Here is a 17,883-nt window from a genome sequence, read left to right as displayed (position 1 = left end):
CAGCGGCGGCATGGCAGCAGCAGGAGGCCCCATTAGCTAAAGTGGTGCTTCAGGTTAAGAACAGACCTCCGGAACGAATTAAGTTCTTAACCCAAGTTACCACTATATACAGAAATGAGCAAACCAGTGATATTTTAGGGAGCAGACTAGCAGGCAGGGCCCATTACTTACATCATAGGAGTCTACACAACACAAAACACGGTTGCTGTATGTAGGCTTTATTTGTTTTTTATCTTATATTTTGGAAATGTACACCCAGTTGTTTTTTTCCCCCTTTAATTTTTTTGGGGCCCCCCAAGAGAGTGGGGCCCTAAGCTATAGCTTGTTTAGCTTATACAGTGGTACCTCACGTTAAGTACTTAATTCGTTCCGGAGGTCCATTTGTAGCTCATATCTAGATTTAGATAAATATATGATGGGGCTGGCAGCCAAGCTGCAGAGACTACTTTATTATTTTACAAAAGGATTGTTTCAGCCTTATTGGGTGTTTGTCTTCCACAATTTCCCCAACAGATGGAAATAAAACCACAAAGGGTCTGTAAACAAGGCTTGCAACAGCTACTTTCTCCACAAGATGCCAGCAGAGAGACTTCCACTGCTGCTTGTTAAAGGCTGAGAAGACTGCCTTGCCTTTTTGTACCACAGTGGAACCTCTGTTGTCAAACGTAATCCATTTGTTCAACTTCTGAAACGTTCAACAATTGTGGCGCAAAATCCATTGAAAAAATGGAGAAATGTGCCTCGGAAGCCATTCGACTTCCGAGGCACGTTCGAAAACAGAAGCATCCACTTCCGGCTTGCCAGCTTTCAAAACCTGAAACGTTCGACTTCTAAAATGTTTGACAGCCGAGGTTCCACTGTAATTCCAATTTGTCGACAACGCAGTGGTAGAGAAGTGGTTTGCCCTCGAAAAAGATGCAAGTGTATCTAGGGTCCTCTGTGTGATTTTTGAAGACAGACTGCAAGTTACAAATGTCCCAAATGGTCTATCACAGAGGTTTTTCAACCTATTTGAGTCCACGCCTCCCTTGCATTCTTTCTGCTGCTCACCTTGTTGGGCTCAGGAGCCCAGTTATGTCACCCCTTGCCAGCAGAGCTGGGTGGGATCCTCTCACCCTTTTTCAAACACCCTCCCTTGTGGAGTGTTTCCTCAGCCTCCTCTCCTTGGGAAGTCCTCCGGGCAGCTGCTGCCGCCACCCCTGGTCTCTGAGCTGCCCCACGCCCACCCCAAAGAGAGGTGCCTCCTCACACTGTCCCACAGGGGCCTGGGAAGAGGATATCCCCAGCCTTAGTGGCCCAACGGAGACTGGTCAAAGGTGAACATGAACTGAGCACCACACCCTGGGTGGCAGTAGGATGCAGTGCGAGGGAGCTGGCGTTTGTCCACAGACAGCTTTCCGGGTCATGGTCAGCATGACTAAACCGCTTCTGGCACAACGGAACACCGTGATGGAAGCCAGAGTGCACGGAAATGCCATTTACCTTCCTGCTGCAGTGGTACCTATTTATCTATTTGCACTGGCATGCTTTCGAATTGCTAGGCTGGCAGAAGCTGGGACAGTGGATTCAAACTGCCGACCTTCCAATCGGCAAGCCCAAGAGGCTCAGTGGTTTAGACCACAGACAGCGCCACCCTAGGAGAGAAAGTAAACTGAGAGGAAGACCACGTATTTCTGCCCGTACAACCAGTCAGTCTCTCCTAAACTCTTCGCACTGCAAAACTGGAAGTGATCCTCATCTCATCAATATATACAGGGCTGCATACATTATTTGTATAATAATAAGAATAATTTTATTATTTATACCCCGCCCATCTGGCTGGGTTACCCCAGCCACTCTGGGCAGCTTACAACATTTTAAGGGTTGATGTATTATGTTTTTAGATAAAAACACCAATCCTTAAAAACTTCCCTAAACAGGGCTGCCTTCAGATGTCTTCTGAAAGTCAAATAGTTGTTTATTTCCTTGATATCTGAAGGGAGGGCACCACTACGAGAAGGCCCTCTGCCTGGTTCCCTGTAATTTCGCTTCTCGAGGTGAAGGAACCAGCAAGAATACCCTCGGAGGAGGACCTCAAGTGTCTGGGCTGGATGATGGGGGTGGAGACGCTCCTTCAGATATACTGGGTCAAGTATGAAGCTTTCTCATGATAACTATAGGTATGCCCCGAAATAACTATCCTCCACACAGGACTGTAACATTTTTGCTTACTAAATATTTGAGAAGCTAAGATGTGCCATAAGTTAATTTCATTCTGTCCTAAAGAGAAATTTCACAGAGAGCCAAGTTGCTTCTGCACATACTGGAAACACATGTGGTACAAGAAGGAAGACCCCACAACTGTCAAAAACGGCAGGGAAAATAAGAAACACAGAAAACAAAAATAAGAAAGATGACAGACTGAATTTATTAACAACAGACACAATTCTGCATAAATACATTCTTCCTTTTGCACTGAAGTGTAGTCAAAACAAAAACACACAGCATTAAATAGATATACCCGGGAACCAAGGACAGAATTTTCTTAAGTGCATCAACACATAAATCAACAAGTAAAAATAGAAGAGCTCCTACATTAAACGGAGGAGTTTCAGCAGGACAATTTAGCATACACACGTCACAAGCCAACTTACTTGCAAAAAATACACAGACTTCACCTAACACAAAAGAGTGCTGTTTGCCACTGAACCTCCTTTGCCCTCTCTGAGGATGTCAGATTTGGCTTTGAAGACAGCGCAGTTTGCCTTAATCATCTTCAGATGTCACAAATGCAGGAAGTCTACAAGACGCCAGGTAAGAGCTATAGATGTTGCAAATCTGGGTCTAGGAATTGTTCACAAACCATGCGCACCCAGCCTTTCTGAACACTCAGGACAGTGCCCCAAGTCCAAAGGGGTGAGCCACAAGCTGAAGAGTTACTCCTGGTCTCAATATCTCCAGATGCCCCTTCCACCACCATTCTGCTCCACTGAAGAACAGCACATGAGGATTCTACCTAGCCTTACTACTGCCACAGATCAGACATGGGAACCCAAAGGTTCAAGGTCATGCAGTTCTAATTCGCAAAAGAACAGCTGAGGGTTGGCCATCCAAAAACAAATTAGAGGTGACTTTGTGTGCCAGTAAAGAACACATAACTGATGGCTTGCTCCTTCAAGTGGGAGTTGCGGCAACTGCTATTTGAACAGGTAAGCTCAACACCTTTCCCACTAGATAAAAATAGGTACATCTGCCCAGTCTCCAAGATGCTTGATCCCAGACCAAACCCTCTCTCTGTGATCAAGGCATTGTCTTTCTTCACTTCTCTTCCCTGACTTCCCTTGAAATCACCTCCCATACCACCTGAATACTTAGTAGGGGAAAGTTGTAAAGAGTTCACCTGTCCATCACAATACCTTGCCAGTGAGCCAGTTGTAAATACTGGGTGCATGTTGTGACCATCTGCTGACAAATAAGAACATGAGGGATCCATTTCCAACACATAATAATCTGACTGGGAGGAAAAGCTCCCTGCAAGTGACTGGTCCCTTGCAGCATGAGGGTCAAATAGCTTAAGGCCATCAAACACAGGGAAGGACCCTGCTCAGATTTGGTAATTCAGCCAGTGCATTTTATATATGATAATATAAAACTATAGGTCTGGAATGGTGTGCCTGGCACATACACCTCCTTGGGAAAGAAAGGAGTCTTCTGTGATGTAGCCAAAATATTGTCTATACTGTTCTGGATTAGCCCTGACTCCATGGGACTCAGGATATAAATAACTTCCTATTGGCCCTGTAGAAATTCCCTCTGGTAGGAGAGATGCCCTCCTGCCAAGCCTACCGACTGGTTCCACTACAGCCTATCCTTAATAGCTAAGAACTGTGCACACTGACATTTTCTGCAAAGCACCAAGGAGGCTACCGCAATAAAGACCCTGCAAATTAACAGGAGCTCCATGCGGTCTGGTGCATGCAATGGAGGCAGCCAGTAGCAACTCAGCAACGCAAGACCATCACCAACTAGCAGCAATTTCCCCCCTTGTGAACACACAGAAGTGGCCTGCTGGGCTGTGCCAGAAGTGTTTCCTCAAAGTGGCTGAGGCCGGACTCCAGACTCCTCAGCCACTCAAAAGGCATCCTTGATGTTCTTCAGCTGCCGCACTGCCAGGTCCACAGGGAGGCTGAATCGAAGGTTACTAAGGCGGCTAAGGAGATTGAGGGCCCCCTCAAAGCCTGTCTGGGCCATGTAACTCCAGGGCTGGTAGTGGGCTTGGATCAGGGCCCCTGATTTGCAGATTAGGTTGAGCCAGGAAACCAGGCGCTGCTCGTTGAGGGCCAGGCACACCAGCGCCTTCAGCTCCGAGTCTGCACTGCGCTTGAATGGGTCATGCTCCGACAGCACAGTGTGGATGGCCGACAGCAGGCTCTGCTTCGGGGTGGCAGGCACTCCCCCCATCACCGGGAGGGCAAAAGACTCGGAAAGTTTGCGTGCTGGCGATTCCACAAAGGCACGGCCGTTCTTAGAGTTGTAATACTTCACAAAGAGCTCCCACGGGTGCATGGCCCGAGGAGAGGAGCTCAGTACCGGCAGCAAGCAGGCAATGGGGGCTAGAACCAAGCTCATGCTTGGTGATGGGGTGTAGAGACCGTGGGCCAGCAAGTCCCGCACAGCTATTGTCAGCTCCTTACGCACAGCCAGCGTCAGCTCATCCCGCCCGCCCAAAGAGGCATCCTGGAAGCCCGAGCAGCTGATGACATGTTCAGGCTCTGTCAGCTGGTACTTTTGAGCCAGCTGCCTCACATGGGCCACAGCCACCTCTAACTTCTTCACCAAGGGCGAATAGTCCCTGTCAGACTGGTCCTTCTGCCATAGATGGTGTGGTATTTGTCCAGTTGTACAGCCAAACTGGCTCACCGCGAAGATCTGCAGCACCGCGAGCATTCGGCGCATGAGATGTAATCCCGTCTCTCGCATCCTCTGTGCATCTTCAGGATTCACTACAAAATCAGGGAGAGGAAAGGAAACATTCATTAGAGGAGCAGGCGGACTGCAGTGGTTTCTGCTCTGTTAAAGCAAACCCCTGTTGTGGTTTTGACTGGCAGTCACACAAAGCTCACTCCACCTGCCCATCTCCTGCTATGGGTAGCACAGCTGCAGGTGTGGGCCCCACACATTAAACCCTGCCAAGCTGTGTGGGAGGGGGCAGAGTTTGTACTGCAGGTCTAAGTATCCTTGGGTCGTCTTATGGGAGACCAGTTTCAGTCAGATTATCTGGGACAGGGGCAGGCAAGTGGCAACAAAAAGTGAATGTTGCAATGATGGAGTAGGCCCCACTTTGGCCTCATCAAGAGAATGGCTGGCATTGGTACAGACACCAGGGGATGGTCAATATTAGTGAAGGAAGCTACTCTATGGGGCTGGCAGGGAGAAAAGAATTAAAAGGTGGCAGAGACCCAATTCACTACTCAGAGTGTCTTTGCAACACACACAGATCTCCCCATAGTTTTAGAGGTGCCAAGCAATAAACATTTTATGCTGCGGTGCTTCTGTAAGCTTTAATCTGTATTTTATAGTGTTAATGGGGATGTAGTTTTTGTAATATTGTGAACTGCTCTGGAATAAATTATTGGTAAATGATGGCATATAACTTAAATAAAACAATGAAACAAAATGAAATTAAAAAGCCATCTGTTGACCATGCGCAGTGAAGGCTCTCCAGGTACCCACCTCGGTGTCTTCCATGAGGCTGCCGGGTGTTTGGTTTGCAGTTGCCACTTCCAGCTTTTCCACCTGAACAGTCACAATGCCCCTTCTCTGCATTACCTGGGCTGCTGACTTCTTCTGTAAAGCCAGGAAAGTATATTTTACTAAGTATTGTAAAACCTAGAACAACCTTGATTCATATCCATGTACAATATGCTCTATACCCCAGCTCTATCCCAGCAATGACTCTTCCTCCTCAGCTTCATTTTCATTTGAAGACAAATATTTCCAAGGTACAGACATACTTTGTTTCTGTGCTACCCTCTCACACCAAACCAAATTCAGATTCAGAGAAGCCATTCTTTAGACAACAGGCACCCTGAAGAGAGGTACTATAATAATGGTTATATGAACAACCAGTCCAGGAGTGCCCTCGTTAAAGAAAAGAGTACGGGGAAACAAAAATGTGGCAATTTATGAATCATTAAATTCACTATGACATACGCTCTTACAGATCAGAGTCCACTTCATTAGGGATGTGCAAGTGTTTTTTAGAGATGCATGAAGCATTATCTTCACTTAGCAAGTATATATACATATGGGATGTAGGGGGGGAAAGCAAACAATGAAACCAGAGAAAATAACACTGTTAGGTCTTGTGACACCTCACAGCTAAAATCAATCCAGTATATCAGGATTGATCTAAAGCCAAATCTTATGTAATAGGCCAGTTTACAAACGGCCCCCTAACCTAAGACATCTACTTGCCAGCGACAAGCTGCATAAAAAGACACAAACACAGGGATCGGACCCTGCAACAAAAACAGATGTCAATCTTTTCAAACAACACTATTACAGGATCTAACTGTCAACTTGGGATGACGCTTAATGTACGGTATTCAGTGAACATGATCTAGGAAGGCTTAAGCCATAATAAATGTATTAAAAGGTGCTGCTAGACTCATTTTTGTGGCACTTAGAGCAACAAGACTATCCCTCTAGAACTTGTTAGTGAATATCCTCCTATTGCTTACTCCTTCCTTTTACTCAAATCCCAATCACACGACATAAGATGTCTTAACTTGTCAAAGTGAATTAACGCTAATGTGAATTTAGCATCATGGTCTGCCACAAGCTACCCCATGCCTCTACGCTCAAGTTATCTGCACACATTTCGCATGTACCTTGGACCCCTGAATACCCAAGGTCAAGTGGCTCCATGTACTGCCCAAATTATGCAAGATATGTGCCTACTAACCTTGAATGAAATTGATAAACATCTCGAGGTCTCGGATCTGGGTTTTCAGCTGCTCTACCAGCTGCTCCTTCACACGTGCCGGATTGACAATTTGTGCCACAGCAGCATCCACCTGCTGACGCAACTCCTCTGGGGACAGTGAGGCAATGTCCTCACTCAAGTTCATGTCCAGCTTCTTGATCAGCTCCTCAATAATCACCTGTAAAACCACACAGGAAGGAAGTTGAGAGGTGTTTCCCCCTCCCTCTCTGAAGATCACTCCAAAGGGCTAAACCCCAGCTGGTTCAGCTCAAAGAGTCCCTCTACAGGGAAGCTAGGCCTCACCCGTTGTCTCTCCACAACCATGGACTGTGGAAGTGCATCATAGCTTCCCTCCTGGTAGGCAAAAGTTTCCAAGTCATCCAGTTGGGCCTTGAGTTGCAGGATGAGTTCCCGCTGCTTCTCCTTCCGTGCCTCTAGCTGCTCCTGCTTCTCGTGCTCACTCTGAAAGAAGGAGATAATATCTTACCTTGCACCCCTTTGGAAAAGAGAGCAAGGCCTCAAAGAGAAATGTCATTTTCACCCCACAGACAGCAAGTATCCAGTTGCTGCAGAAAAGAAATGTGGAACAGTTTTGTGTGTTTTTTGTCATGGTTTAAGCTGTTTTTATAAACATATATTCTTTTATTGTAAGCTACACTGGGACCTTATGAAGGACAGGAAAGAAATCAAATAAATGAGCCATACATATACTGTACTCACTCACACACAAATTTTGAAACATTCCTCAGAACCACATATCTCATAACAGCCATATCGTATCCTGCTTATCAGTTTAAAAATACAAGCCTCTCTTGTACAGCAGGCTCTAATCGCTGAAGTAAGGGTGTGCATAGGTATGCATGACAGATATGGAGGTATTGCTCAGGTGCGCAAACTCATTCAGCTTGTGTATGCTTTGTAACCCAAAGGGATAAAAGGACAGCCACAGTGGTAGGGTTTGAATAGCAGATTAAACTATGGTTAAAAATAAAACTACTGCTTAATGTGAGCAAGCGCCATACTAGTGCATAATGCAAAAAAAGCCAAACCCAATTTTTTTCATCCTCCACGCCTGCTGTTGCCACACTGGGAAGGAAACAAACCAAAGGCTTGCTTTGCATTAAGTGCAGCACTCATGATTTCTCTGAAAGCAAACCACAAGTGGAAGCCACTCAGATCATTTAAAATACCGTACCTCAAAATACAGGGTAAGTCCGGCTGATATTACTTTGACATTCTTGGGAATGTTTACATCTCACATAGCCTAATTCAACTCATGTGGACCCCAGAAGTCTCACTTGCCAAAATTATGTTTACCCCTGGATAACTGTGCATGGGATAACAATCTACAACCAACCAATTGGGTGTATTCAAATATTGTTTTCATGCAATCAAGGTTGATAGCAACATTTTGAACATGGAGCTGGACATGGGTGCTATTTGACACTGGGCAAAAAACAGTTTGCCCTGGTAATTCACAGGAACACCATCTGATCAAAGCACTTAAAAAGACTGATTACATGCCACAATATAATCCTTATCAATGGCATCCAGGGGTACAAAGGTACTCACTGGGAGCACCCACACATCTGAGACCCCACCTTTCTAATTATCATACATTATTCTAAAAAGATCTCCGTTGAAAAGATTGAGTCTTTTATTAAATGCAAGTATAAAGCCATCCAAAAATTGTGTATTTCAAAATAGCTTCTCTGGATTTACTTCATCCCCAGCCCTCTCACCTGGCCTTTGACAGTTTCAAAAGCTAGGAGCATTTTGTGTAGCAGTTTAAAGTAGTCAAATCTGCTTCACATGCATTATTATTATATACTTATTTATACCCCATATTTTTCGTTTGCAGGAAGTCTTACAGGGGGAAAAAAACAATGATCACCAAAAGCACTGGGGTGAAACAATCATTTTTTAATCATTCAATCATTTTTTAAAAAATCAATTAAGCATACGACTGCATACACAACCTATTTTTAGGCGTCAAGCGAAAACGTTTCTCATCAACCAGGTGCCTGGCTAATTCACATTCTATTGCCTTTTAAAATGGGGGGGGGGAGAGAGATTATATGTTTGTTTTGCTTCTGCGCATGTGTATTTTGCATTTTGTATTTTTCTGTTGAAAACAGCCCTGTGATCTTTGGATAGGAACCAGCTCTTAGGAGCAGAAGGGCCCGACAAAGTATTTGAGGGGGTTGGGCCCCCTCAAAAAAGTTGATCAGCATTGCCATTCAAATGGTGTGTGCGCGCCATGTCATGTGATCAATTATGCGGGGTGGGACTTACCTGCACACCCCCCCCCCAATATTTTATTCAAGTTGGCACCCCTGTGGATGAAGGGCCACATACAAATTCAGTACATAAATAATGTAATGTAATATGGCTTAGGACCGCAATACCTCAAGGATTGCCTCTTTCCAAATGAACCTACCCGGACCCTGAGATCATCTGAAACCCTTCTTTGTGTGCCTCCTCCTGGAGAGGTCCAGAAGGCGGCAACATGAGAACAGGACCTTCTCTGCAGCGGCTCCCTGTTTGTGGAATGCTCTCCACAGTGGGAAGTTCACCTAGCATGTTCATTATACATCTTTAGGCACCAGGCAAAAATGTTCCTTTTTAACCAGGCCTTTGGTTGATCTGTTTGACATCCTATGCCCTTTTAAAATGTGGCTCTTTTGAGGGGCGGGTTTGTAACAGTGGTACCTTGGTTCTCAAATTTAATCCATTCTGGAAGTCCGTTCCAAAACCAAGGCACGCTTTCCCATAGAAAGTAATGCAGAACGGATTAATCCGTTCCAGACTTTTAAAAACAACCCCTAAAACAGCAATTTAACATGAATTTTGCTATCTAACGAGACCATTGATCCACATAATGAAAGCAATAAACAATGTACTACAGTCACACAATCAGTCAATCAGTAGCTGAACTGGGTTCCACAGTGTCACACACAAAAAAGAGCCGCAAAAACAGCTTAACACTCAAAACGGAAGTGTGGCGCTCAAAACTGAGCACCTTTGGCTTCCGATAAAAGTTCATAACCTGGAACACTTACTTCCGGGTTTGCAGTGTTTTGGTTCCAAGTTGTTTGAGTACCAAGGCATTTGAGAATCAAGGTATATATAATATATTGTGGTTTATATGTTGATCTTTTCTATGAAACGTCTCGAGACTTCCGGGTATAGGGCGGTATATAAATTCAATAAATAATACTAATAATAATATATAAGACCTATCTGCAAACAAGCGAACGATTGCAATAATAAAATAATAAAATAAATAATAATAATGAATAAAATAAATAATAATAATAATAGCAACGGTGCTTGAGAACAGGTCTGGCGTTGTCCCCCGCGCCGCGCATTGTGGACGAAAGAGAAGGGGCTTCGGGGTCGCCCGCCTCACGGGTCAAGACTTGCCGGTCCGCAGCTCAGCCTGGCCACCGGCACCTGAGCCACGTAGGCGCAAGCGAGAAGGAAGGAAGCGGCTCCTGCTCACCTTGGCGTCGCCGCCGACCCCGTCCGCCGCCGCGAAGCCGAAGCCCGGGCAGCCTCGGAAGGCGAACTCCTCGAGCTCGCGGAGGAGGCGCTGCTGCTGGCCCGGGCCGGCGCGGGCCACCTGCCGGAGCCGGAACTGGACCTGGGCGAAGTGCGAGGCCAGCGCCAAGAGCGCCGAGTGGAGGCGCCGCCGCTCCGCCCTCAGCGACCGCGGAGACCCCGGCTCGGCCTCCGCCGCCGCGTCTTCTTCCCCCTCCGCAGGCTCCTCCTCCCCGGCCTGGGCCTCGGCCACCGCTCCCACCGGCGCCCAGCGCTCGCCGGGCCCCGCCGCCGTCGCCTCCATCCCAGCAGCGAGAGGCCGCCGCCGCCGCCGCCAACGGTCAAAAACGGGGACAAAGCCACACCGGAAGCTCCTGTCAGGAGCAGCCGTGCCGGCAAGGGTCGCGCGTCACTTCCGGCACGGCGGCGGTGCGACGTCGCGTATGCTAATTAAGCAGGCTGCCCCCGCCCCCTCCAGGCAGCCAATAGTTGCAGAGCTATGGAACGTTCTACTCCTGCAGCTCCGCCTCCAGCCCGGAATATTAGGTAGCAGGTGCTTTCTCGAATTGCTCCGCTTGCAGTTATGCTGGACGCTGGGAACTTTCCTGATTTGGTTGCACTTGGGAATCAAATTCCTGTATTGCACGGGGTTGGACTAGATGACCCTCCAGGTCCCTTCCTAGCATAGCTGTCAACTTTTCCCTTTTCTTGCGAGGAATCCTATTCGGAATAAGGGAATTTCCCTTAAAAAAAGGAAAACGTTGACAGCTATTCCTCCTAGTCTACCCTTCTGCGATGCTATGATTTACTGCGAGTGAGCTGCTGCAGGCAGCGAACGGAAGGAATCGGCGCCGGGTTGCATGCGGGAAATCCTTGCTGGGCTCCTGCCATTTGCAATGCAAGCCGTTTAAAGGTGTGAAGTTAACGCTCTTGCCCTCAGTAAGCAGTGAACGAAAATCTCAAGAGACAACCCGGAAGCTGGGCGATGTCGTGTTATGCATAACCTTTTTAATAAATCCATAGGGCGGGTGTGGAAGGGGAAGGGGCGTGGCTATGCCACTAGAAAATCTAATTTGAGATTTTGACAATGCAGAAAAGAAAAGCATCGAATGGCAGCATTTAATGCGTTTGCTCCAAAGAACTCGACATCCCTCTAACGCGCGGCAGAAATAGGGAAGGGGTGGGGGGGATATGTGCCCATATTGCAACACACTTGAACAAGCGTTAAGATCCAAGCGTCCGGTGGGTCGTCTGAACACAACCGTCCGGACCTTAAAGTCCCTTGCTAGACTGCACCACTTCACAATTATCATCCCTTGTCCAAATCCCTAGGAGGTCGATCTAGAAGAAGAACACATAGTAAGATCAATATAGGAGAATCTGAAAAGCAACAGCCAGATCGACGGTAAATTAACAGGCAAGAAATACCGTGTAACTTAAAAGAGAAGTTGGAGTTAAAGCAGGTTTACTCGGAAGTAAAGTCACGGTGCTCGGTGAGCCTTAACCCCCTGGCGAGTGTTTTTAGGACAACAGTGTGCATTTAGCTAATTGTGGTCTAATAATCAATTAGATCAATGGTTAGACTTAACGTACTTCCCACAAAGCAAGCAGACTTTTAAAACCCCGCAGGAGGCCTAATAAAATCTCTTTTTTGCAAATGTGGTAGTAACGTTCAAAGTGGCTCACCAGCGAAATCGGGTTTGTTCCAGAATTTTTATCTGATTACCTTTTGCAGAGACTTTCCTGGGAATGCGCACCGGGAAAGTTCTGGTTTCCAGTCCCTTGAGGGAAGAGGTGAACAGTGATGGACAGCGGCAGCTGGGCAGGGGGCGGCTCGGGGTTTGGCTCCGCCTGGCCGGAGGGGGACTCAAAATAAGGCTGCCCGGCTGGACGCTGCGGGGATTGAGACGCAATCAGGAAGAGAGCCATGGCAAGGTGGGTGTCCCTCTCCAACTGCTAACGATCATTTGATTCCTGGGCTTCCCTGGAAATAGAACAAGAATATCCCTTCCTGGCCAGAGGTCGCCCCCCCCCCTTAGAAAGAAGCCATGCTCTGTGTCAGGCTCAGAGCTCGAAGAACTCATCCGTTTTAATGTAGTGTGACTGCATATGAACAGCCACAAATAGCTCTCCTAAAATTGGGATTAGGGGCAGTCTCTCCCTGCCCCACCCCACCCGTTTGAAGGATGGTGGCTTCCAGATTGGTCTAGAAATACAGCAACATTCCCCCCCCCCCCCTTTTCAGGAAGGAAGCACAGTCCTTAAAGGTAAATAAAGGTAAAGGGACCCCTGAGCATTAGGTCCAGTCATGGCCGACTCTGGGGTTGCGGCACTCATCTCGCTTTATTGGCCAAGGGAGCCGGTGTACAGCTTCTGGGTCATGTGGCCAGCAGGACTAAGCCGCTTCTGGCAAACCAGAGCAGCGCACGGAAATGCTGTTTACCTTCCCGCAGGAGCAGTACCTATTTATCTACTTGCCCTTTGACGTGCTTTTGAACTGCTAGGTTGGCAGGACCAGGGACCGAGCAACGGGAGCTCACCCCATCGCGGAGATTCGAACCGCTGACCTTCTGATCGGCAAGTCCTAGGCTCTGTGGTTTAACCCACAGCGCCACCCGCGTCCCTAGCACAGTCCTTACTTCTCCTTAAATATGGGGAATCCTTGCTCAACACAGGAAAACTCTCAGAAATAGCTAATGGTAAAGGATCCCTGGATGTTTAAGTCCAGTCAAAGGCGACTGTGGGGTCTCAGAAATACAGCTGATCTTAGAAAGGTTGTCCAATGAGAGAGATGTACAGTGCGCCCATTGGAGTGCAGTCTTTAGGCAAAGCGAGGGTGCCTGTGCTTAGGGCCAGCCCTATCCTTAGGCAAAGGAGGTGACCATCCCAAGCAGCAGGTACTGGGGGGCAGTGATGGCTCCGCCGCTGCTCCCAGGTTGCTGCTTATAAGGCTCGGAGCCATTCCTTTACTCTCTCCTGGGAGGTCAGAGGGAGCTATGCAACTACATCCCTATGCTGGACCCTCTAAACTAGCCTGCTGGCCTCAAGTTGCAGCAGATGATGCTATCTCATCCCATGTGAAGAGAGTCAACTGGCAGACCTGCCAGATTCTGTACATGGGTCAGGGAAAGGGAAGGGTCATAGCTCAGCAGTGCAGCACCAGGTTCATCACCTTCAGGGACTGTCTGAAACCCTCGAGAGTTGATGCCAGTCAGTTTAGATGATGCTGCACTAAATGCAGTGGCGTAGCGTGGGTTGTCAGCACCCGGGGCAAGGCAAGTAATTTGCGCCCCCTAACCCTATCCCCCAGATGTTGCGCCCGGTGCAGCCGGCCCCCCCTGCACCCCCCACGCTACACCACTGACTAAATGGACCAATGGCTGGACTCGGCAGAAGGCAGCTTTCTCCTGTGACCCTTTCCACAGGCAGCAAAATGTCTTGGTCTAGCGCTGCACAAACACCAAGCAGGGCCACTTTTGATTGGAAAGCCAGATGGAAAAGCAAACAGGGTCCTGGGGAACTCTAATCAATTGTGCACAAGAGGAAAATTCGCCCAGCGTAGGTTTGTGTTGCTTCCACCCAACTATTAATAGTTTGGGAGCCTGAGAATGTTCTTTCATATGTGGTGGACTTGTAAAAGGGTAAAAGAGTATTGGGATATGATTCATAATGAATTGAAAAAAATGTTCAAAAGTACTTTCCCCCCAAAAAACTAGTGTCCTTTCTGTTGGGGATAACCCAGACTGAAATTCCCAGGTGTCAAAAAAGGTTATTTATGTATGCTACCACTGCAGCCTGTGTTTTGTTAGCCCCAAAATGGAAAATGAGCAAGGTCCCAACCAAAGAAGAATGGCAACTTAAACTGACGGAATACGTACAACTCGCAGACTTAAGATCTACAATAAGAGAACGAGAAGAACATACATTTAAAGAAGATTGGAAAACATTTATTGAATATATGGGGAATAATTGTGTACCGCTGAAAACGCTGGCGGCATTAAGATAAATTCAACAGTGTAAATAAGTTGTGATGGATGTGATAACAGAATACTGAATGGTATAGTTTCTGTAAAATATTCAGGGATTTATGATATGTAAAATGAACCATGGAAAGAGAAGGAAGGAAGTCATTGATATCTTGAGGATTTAAAATGAGTATTTTAAACTGTAAAACAGAAAACATTATAAAAATTATATACCAAAAAAAGGAAGTTTGGGAGCCTGTCTTCTTTTGCATCTGGCTACCCAAAATGTAGGACGCGGGTGGCGCTGTGGGTTAAAGCCTCAGTGCCTAGGGCTTGCTGATCGAAAGGTCGGCGGTTCGAATCCCCGCGGCGGGGTGCGCTCCCGCTGTTCGGTCCCAGCGCCTGCCAACCTAGCACTTCGAAAGCACCCCTGGGTGCAAGTTGATAAATAGGGACCGCTTACTAGTGGGAAGGTAAACGGCGTTTCCGTGTGCGGCTCTGGCTCGCCAGAGCAGCGATGTCACGCTGGCCACGTGACCTGGAAGTGTCTTCGGACAAAGCTGGCCCTTGGCCTCTTTGAGTGAGATGGGCACACAACCCTAGAGTCTGTCAAGACTGGCCCGTACGGGCAGGGGTACCTTTACCTTTACCTTACCCAAAATGTCGCTCTGTCTCCGAAACCACGTATGTGAGATCACACTGCTTTAAAGCGGGTTCACTACTAATCGCAGAGTTATGGTTTACCATGCCAAGGTCCTAAGTGCAGACAAGCAAGCCCTCCACACATAAACCTGCACTGAAGGAGAGGGAAGATGAATGTATGCTGTTCTAATTATGGGTAAGAAGCCACAACCATTTAAAGTGTCAACCCTGTTTAAAATTTGTAGTGCTGCTAATGGGTCCTCACTGTAGGCTGAGATCCCTCCTGCCCCCTTCATTCCACTGGCAATGGCACTTGCATCTTCGCCATCCTAATATCTTCTGCATGTTCCCTAAGGCAACCAGCCAAAACTCTGTGGTACGACCGCCCACGATGGATATTCCTGGAGTTCTGTGTGGAGGACAGCACAGACGTGAAAGTAGATCTTGACGATTACAAAGTTGTGTTCAGGTAAGGGGTTGCCTTTCTAGCACGGCTGCTCTGTCCTGCTGTTTTGTTACTTTGCCGCTGGTTGTTGTTATTTTAATCTTATATACCGTATTTTTCGCTCTATAAGACACACCAGACCACAAGACGCACCTAGTTTTTAGAGGAGGAAAACAAGGAAAAAAATATTCTGAATGTCAGAAGTCAGAACAGCAAGAGGGATCGCTGTGCAGTGAAAGCAGCAATCCCTATTGCTGTTCTGGCTTCTGGGATAGCTGCGCAGCCTGCATTCGCTCCATAAGACGCACACACATTTCCCCTTACTTTTTAGGAGGGAAAAAGTGAGTCTTATAGAGCAAAAAATACGGTAACTCACCCTGGGCCATTTGGTGAAGAGTGGGGGAATCGAGAAACCTGTGGCCCTCCAGATGCTGTTGGATTTTAATCCCATTCATCCCAACCTGCAAAGCCATTGTTCAGAGATGATGGGAGTTTTGGTCCTGCAACATCTAGAAAGCCACAAGGTTCCCATCGCTGCCCTAAACAATATGAAGATCCAACAGACGGGCCAATTATTTTGAAATCTCTTGGTCAGCTGCTGTGGTGAGGAGAGCATTTTAGGTAAAACGTGTTTCATAATTTCAAACGTCTAGCTGTGAGCAAATTTTGTACAATCAATTGCTGCGAAGATCGCAAGCAAGGCCTGGCCTTTGACTTCTTTTTGGGCCAACCGCAGTGCTGATTAATCATGGTTGCAGCTTCCTCGCTGATGAAACCACACAGGACGTTATTCAGAAGTTGTTTTCCGTAGCTCCTCAGGAACCCCACCGTAATCTTTTTGTCTTTCCACAGTTGCAAGAACGCAGATGGCGTGGAGTTGTACAATGAGATTACCTTTTATGCCCGGGTTAATTCTAAGGTGAGCAGCAAAACAAAGGTATGCCATTTTGGAAGGAGTGTCCTGGAACTGCCAGGGGCAAAACTGCCCTCAACCTTTACTCCTTGCCACGGAACTCTTCACTAGCAGAATGAACAATAATGCAAAGTTTTGTCTCATCCAGCTGGTAGATATAGAGCCCTTGGATGGTTGCCGTTGGCACTTCTGCCATCAATTAAAAGCGGCTGCTTCTGCACAGAGACTAAATGGTGCACGCTTTTGAAAAATGACCAAGGACTGAGTTGTTCAGGGAGCAGTTTCTGCTGCCACTGCTTTAGCTCTTATCAAAGGCAAGGTCCAAAAAGCTGTGCAAGACCTTCTCCTCACTCCATCTTCTGAATTTTAGAGGCTTCCAGCAAGTGGAGGCAACAGACAGGTTGGCACATGGCTTGTTCCTTACATTTCACAGACCTTGCGTACCTATCAACTTCATTCATTCTGTGCCTGCCTATTTGTAGCGTATTTGCGGTGGCAACAAATTGGGATGCTTCCGCACTGGGGCAGTTATTGTGGAATAGCCGCACTTTGTATCCCCAAGGGTTATTAATTTTTCAAAAAAAATATATTTAACTTTATTGAATTGCAGTAACAAAAATGAAACAATATCAAAAGGAAAAAAACAAATTACACAAAAGAAAAAAATAAAAAGAACACACCAAAAAATACATAAAAACATAGACTTCCCTCCACCCATGTTTGACCTCCTTCCCTTAAACTTATTTTATTCGTTGTGTTATTAATATTACATTGTTTTTGTTCCACTTCCATCCGTTTCCTCAATATTTCTACCCTGTGAACTTTATTCATTGCATATCGATATATTTGTCCCGGAACAATGTTTTTTCATGTACTCCTTTACACAATCCCATTCTTCAATTAATTTTTGATCTGTTTGTCCAATTATTAATAATTCTTTATTGGTGTCCATGATTAAGTCAGTGGTGGCAAGGTGGCTGCTGGGAAAATTTGCAGGTTGCAAATGACCACAACCACAGAGGACTGAACATGTTATTGAGTAGCCCCACCGTAGGTTCTGAGTGTTAGTTATTCTGGCTTGGAGGGATCTGGCTGGTATGAAGATAATTGATTAAGGCAATCAGTTCTAATTACCTGCTTATTTTGGTTGCTGGTTGACCTGGAATTACATGAAAAAATGGAATACAGTGGTGCCCCGCAAGACGAATGCCTCGCAAGACGGAAAACCCGCTAGACGAAAGGGTTTTCCATTTTCAGAGGTGCTTCGCAGGACGAATTTCTCTATGGGCTTGCTTCGCAAGACGAGAATGTCTTGCGATTCTTGAGGGGGTTTTTCGCTCCCCACCCCCTTTTTCTAAGGCGCTAAGCTGCTAATAGCCTTTTAGCAGCTAATCCGCTAATCCCTTAA

At 46.7% G+C, this 17,883-nt stretch overlaps 2 protein-coding genes across 4 annotated transcripts in view; one reads left to right on the top strand and one right to left on the bottom strand.

Moving 5' to 3' along the window:
• Positions 1 to 2,384: 2,384 nt before the first annotated feature.
• RUNDC1 (RUN domain containing 1) lies at positions 2,385 to 10,896 on the bottom strand. Its single transcript, XM_083407762.1, has 5 exons — positions 10,473 to 10,896; positions 7,271 to 7,429; positions 6,947 to 7,145; positions 5,713 to 5,826; positions 2,385 to 4,982 (listed from the first exon to the last, which is right to left on the bottom strand). Exons 1-5 carry the CDS (start codon positions 10,812 to 10,814, stop codon positions 4,111 to 4,113), a joined length of 1,686 nt encoding a protein of 561 aa, XP_083263888.1. The 5' UTR covers positions 10,815 to 10,896; the 3' UTR covers positions 2,385 to 4,110.
• A 163-nt stretch (positions 10,897 to 11,059) lies between these two features.
• LOC310661554 (putative protein PTGES3L) overlaps positions 11,060 to 17,883 on the top strand; it is a 47,028-nt gene continuing 40,204 nt past the window's right edge. The window contains exons 1-4 of one of the 3 annotated variants that reach the window (XM_083407887.1): positions 11,060 to 11,423; positions 12,246 to 12,445; positions 15,473 to 15,586; positions 16,415 to 16,481. In XM_083407887.1, the coding sequence (XP_083264013.1) occupies positions 12,438 to 12,445; positions 15,473 to 15,586; positions 16,415 to 16,481 (189 nt within the window). In that variant the 5' untranslated portion in view covers positions 11,060 to 11,423; positions 12,246 to 12,437. Of the gene's footprint in view, positions 11,424 to 12,245; positions 12,446 to 15,232; positions 15,314 to 15,472; positions 15,587 to 16,414; positions 16,482 to 17,883 lie in introns of those variants that run through there. The other 2 variants (XM_083407886.1, XM_083407888.1) reach the window with 2 other exon arrangements.

Source organism: Podarcis tiliguerta (genome assembly GCF_965153285.1).
Source record: "Podarcis tiliguerta genome assembly, chromosome: 13".
NCBI lineage: Eukaryota > Metazoa > Chordata > Lepidosauria > Squamata > Lacertidae > Podarcis > Podarcis tiliguerta.
Note: the sequence above shows the minus strand (reverse complement) of the source record. Positions and strands in the feature narration are given on the sequence as shown.